Source organism: Mesitornis unicolor, unplaced genomic scaffold, assembly GCF_000695765.1.
Source record: "Mesitornis unicolor isolate BGI_N332 unplaced genomic scaffold, ASM69576v1 scaffold29929, whole genome shotgun sequence".
Lineage (NCBI taxonomy): Eukaryota > Metazoa > Chordata > Aves > Mesitornithiformes > Mesitornithidae > Mesitornis > Mesitornis unicolor.
Window position 1 is genome coordinate 320 of NW_010207216.1, and position 808 is coordinate 1,127.

At 54.7% G+C, this 808-nt stretch overlaps 1 protein-coding gene across 1 annotated transcript in view; it reads left to right on the forward strand.

Annotated features, from left to right (window-relative positions):
- The window catches only part of PLD6 (phospholipase D family, member 6), a gene marked incomplete at its 5' end in the record, with an annotated part of 829 nt that extends 316 nt beyond the window's left edge, over nucleotides 1-513 (forward strand). Inside the window, 2 exons of the mRNA XM_010192054.1 lie at nucleotides 95-102; nucleotides 272-513. Coding sequence (XP_010190356.1) covers nucleotides 95-102; nucleotides 272-513 — 250 coding nt within the window. The remainder of the gene's footprint in view (nucleotides 1-94; nucleotides 103-271) is intronic.
- Between the last annotated feature and the right edge of the window lie 295 nt (nucleotides 514-808).

The window sequence follows — 808 nt, forward strand, 5'->3', positions numbered from 1 at the left end:
GACCGGGGCTGGCTGGGGCCTGGAGGGGGGCAGCTGGGGCTCCCGCTGAGGAGGTGGTTGTGTCTTTGTAGGGATCCAGGTGCGCCACGACCAGGAGAGCGGGTACATGCACCACAAGTTTGCCATCGTGGACAGGAGGATGCTCATCACGGGTTCCCTCAACTGGACCACCGAAGCGATCCAGCAGAACCGGGAGAACGTGCTGGTGGTGGAGGACGCAGAGTACGTGAAAGCTGGGGCTCCCGCTGAGGAGGTGGTTGTGTCTTTGTAGGGATCCAGGTGCGCCACGACCAGGAGAGCGGGTACATGCACCACAAGTTTGCCATCGTGGACAGGAGGATGCTCATCACGGGTTCCCTCAACTGGACCACCGAAGCGATCCAGCAGAACCGGGAGAACGTGCTGGTGGTGGAGGACGCAGAGTACGTGAAACCTTTTCTGGATGAGTTTGAAAGGATTTGGGAAGAGTACAATCCCACCAACTACACCTTTTTTCCCAAAGTCAATAAATGATTGAGCTGCCTCACAGGGCTGGTGGAGTACTGACCAGATGGCACTCATGGACTTTATTGTGGTGTACAGACATCACTGTATTATCTGTCTCTGGTGTCATTTAGGTAAGCTCCTCCACAGAGGCTCTCTACCCTCCCCATGTCCCTTGCCCCTTGTCCCCATGTTCCTGTGCCAAAGGGAACAACCCAGCTGTTTGGTACGTTGTTTTGTGAAGATAGCTGCAAATAGGGCTGCATTGATAGAGCTTAAAACTACAGGCAGGCTTGTTGCTGTCCCTTGATGCAGATAATGTGTG